The sequence below is a fragment of the Otolemur garnettii genome, unplaced genomic scaffold, assembly GCF_000181295.1.
Source record: "Otolemur garnettii isolate 467f Iridium unplaced genomic scaffold, OtoGar3 scaffold00001, whole genome shotgun sequence".
In the NCBI taxonomy this organism is placed as follows: Eukaryota; Metazoa; Chordata; class Mammalia; order Primates; family Galagidae; genus Otolemur; species Otolemur garnettii.
In genome coordinates, this window is record NW_003852396.1 from 32,635,753 (window position 1) to 32,639,114 (window position 3,362).

Below are 3,362 nucleotides of genomic sequence, written 5' to 3' on the forward strand. Positions count from 1 at the left end.
TTTTTAATTAATTTTATATGGAATGTCTAATTGAAAACTTTCTGTTTCATTAAATGATAAACATGAACTACCTTGGTTATGACCCAGATGCTGCTGCCAATTTTGTCTTACAGTCTAGGAAGCTTTCTCTCTCTCTCAAAAGTTACCTCAGAGCGTGTTTATTTCAAATCATAAAATACTAATTTATGTAGCTTTAATTTCATTTTCCTAGTTTTATTACCATTGCATGGACCACTATTTATTATGGAAAACATGCTTCAAGAAATTTCTCAGTGTGTACACAATAATATTGTACATTTTTATACATCTGAAACTATCATTCACATTTAATAAGTAGCTAGGTTTCTATAGAATTCCATACTCAGAAAAAAATTATATAGTTCTTCAACACTAGTGAGGCACCATATTATTGTTTCTATAATCCATTTTTAATAATGGAGAGTTTAATAAATCTCTGGTTCTCTCTGTCTTATGAAATTATCATTTTCTCTGTGTGTTTGTCCCATTATTAGTACTTAAAATGCTATCCAATTTTGTTGGGAACTCAAATAACATGATTATTAGGAGATTTAGTATCATCTTTCTGTTACCACAAACAAAATGTTCTTTCAAACTGAGGGGGAAAAATCTCACATATATATAATTTCAGTTATATTAAAACATATTTTTCATAAAATTCTTCGCTAAAGTTCTTGCATTTCTCTTGTTGAAATTCTAGTTATTTTATATAGGATCACCCTAACTGATTCCTTATATTTTTATTTGTTTCATTTTGTTCTTACTTATTTTTTCCTCAAATATTTTTGTTTTTTCCTTATTACTTTTCCTTACAACTTATATTTTACTTACATTTAATATGGTTATCTATAATTAATTCGTAAGGAATTCCCTTATGTTCAGATTATCTGCATATATCAGTGCTACTCAAAATTGGGGCCATATCCAGCATTAGCTGCATTGAAAGATTATTTTAGATAATAGTAGAGATATCTCTCTTGTTTAACATGGGAATATGCATAGGCAATAGATGTAATGGCTTGGAAATTAAAGAGTTATCTTCTGAAAGTTTAAGCAGGTATAGAGCTTCAGACAGAAACAGGGAGAGGGAGAGAGAGACACAAAATACACACACGCACAGAGGGAGAGAGAGAAATTCAGGGTCTGTTTCAGACTCAGAATGCTCTTACAATAACCCACAATTCAGAAACCCTGAAAAGCCTGCTGCCCTAGATCATTTATTCTTTAGTTTCGTCCCTTAGGTGAATCTTGAGTCTTGAGTGGAGTATTTTAACCAGAAATGGTTACCACTTCCTTTTACCATTGCATAATTGTCATCCTAGGGTGTTGGAGATAAAGACATATATATGTATATATCTTTATACATATCTTTATATAATGTGTGTTCATACATATACTCTATGTGTCTGTGTATACACACACACACACACACACGCACAAACATATATAAATGCAGTGTGGCCAGAAAGTTCATGTGCTATTTAAAATTGCACAAGAACTTTATGGTCACTCGGTATATATATGTATATACATATATCTATATATGTGTATATATATATGTGTGTGTGTGTGTTTTACAATTAACAAAATGCCCTACTTTTATTAACCCAAGGACTAAACACAATGTACAAATAGCCATTTGTAGACCTTCCTAAATAAAGGGATTGCCTTATACTACTACAATATCAGGAGATAAATAGAAATTTTGTTTTCTAGCATAATACTAATTAATGCCCTTGTCCTTCAGGCATAAGAATGATTTAAATCTCTCTTTCTTAGTGAAGCACTCATTGAAAGCATTGTGCCAAAGGAGAGGAGTCTCCTTGATTTAATAATGTGGTTTTTCTTCTTCTTTAGGATCTGCATCTGGAAAGCAGGGCTGCTCACCATTTTGCATGGCAGAATCCAACTCCACAGCATTTCAGCCTGCCTTCTTCATCCTCACTGGGCTGCGAGGGCTTGTGGGTGCCCGACTGTGGCTGGGACCTCTCCTGAGCTTGATGTACATTGTTACAGTAGCAGGGAACTGCACAGTGATATACTTGGTGAAGAATGAGCGTAGTTTACAGGAGCCCCAGTACTATTTCTTGTCTGTGCTCGCTGGAGCTGATATTGTCCTGTCTGTGTCCACACTTTCTTCTGTGCTCAAAGTCTTTATCCTTGGCCTTTATGAAATTGCATTTGATGGTTGCCTTGCTCAACTGTTCTTCATTCACACATTCTCTTCCATGGGATCAGGAATCCTGGTGGCCATGGCCTTTGACCGCTTTGTGGCCATCAGTCACCCCTTACAATATACCACTATACTTACTAACTCACGAGTCACCAAAATGGGGCTGGTAGCCCTGTGGAGGGGGATAGCACTCATGATACCATTGCCTATCCTGCTCAAGAGGCTCCCTTTCTGCCGGGGCCAGACACTCTCCTATTCCTACTGTCTCCACCCCAATGTCATGAAGTTGGCTTGTGGCCAAGTCAAAATCAACATTTTATATGGGCTGGTTCTGGTAATCTTTTCTTTTGGGGCTGACTTTCTGCTAATAGTCATTTCTTATGCTTTGATATTCCAAGCAGTTCTGGGCATTGCTTCCAGAGAAGGCCAGATGAAAGCACTCAACACCTGTTTATCTCACATCTCTATTGTCCTTATTTACTATGGGCCTCACTTAGCAATAACTGTAATGCATCGAGTCAGCCACAAGAGTTCTCCATTAGCACATGCAGTTCTGGGAAACATCTACCTCTTCATGCCACCGATGCTCAACCCAATTGTGTATAGCCTGAAAACCAAACATATCCGTGCTGCCCTGAGGAAAACTTTCAAAATCCAGAGACACTGAAGTTATTTTAGACTATTTTAACCAGATTGATGAAAATATTTCAAATTGTATATAAAACCAGCACATTGTACCCCATGACTGCATTAATGTACACAGCTATGATTTAATAAAAAGAAGAACCAAACTGAAAAAAAAAACAAACATGTATTCATAAATGGCGTTTGCTCTTTCAATTTTAAATATATGTTTGAAACAATTAGGTAACAAGAATGTAACAAATTGAGGATGCTTGCCTAGGGTACTCATATGAACCTTTTATCATAAGAGAGTCTAGAATGCTTCTACATTTTCAAATGAAATCCATAAGCCAGTAACTTTTTAATGAAGAGTCCAGAAATTTCAAAGAAATCTCACATCCCCTATTCTTTCACTTTCTTCTTTTATCTCCTATCTTTTTTCCTGTAGCATAGTTTATTTTACTTTTTAACTGCAAAGTTTGGGTTACACTCAAATTCAGTGTAACCCAAAATTAATGAATTCCTGCTCCAAATGCTTCTTTTTTCT

General features: G+C 35.5%; 1 protein-coding gene across 1 annotated transcript; it reads left to right on the forward strand.

Moving 5' to 3' along the window:
* The first annotated feature begins 1,913 nt into the window (after positions 1–1,913).
* LOC100948658 (olfactory receptor 51G2-like) lies at positions 1,914–2,858 on the forward strand. The gene has a single exon (XM_003781427.1). It carries the CDS (start codon positions 1,914–1,916, stop codon positions 2,856–2,858), a length of 945 nt encoding a protein of 314 aa, XP_003781475.1.
* Positions 2,859–3,362: the final 504 nt, after the last annotated feature.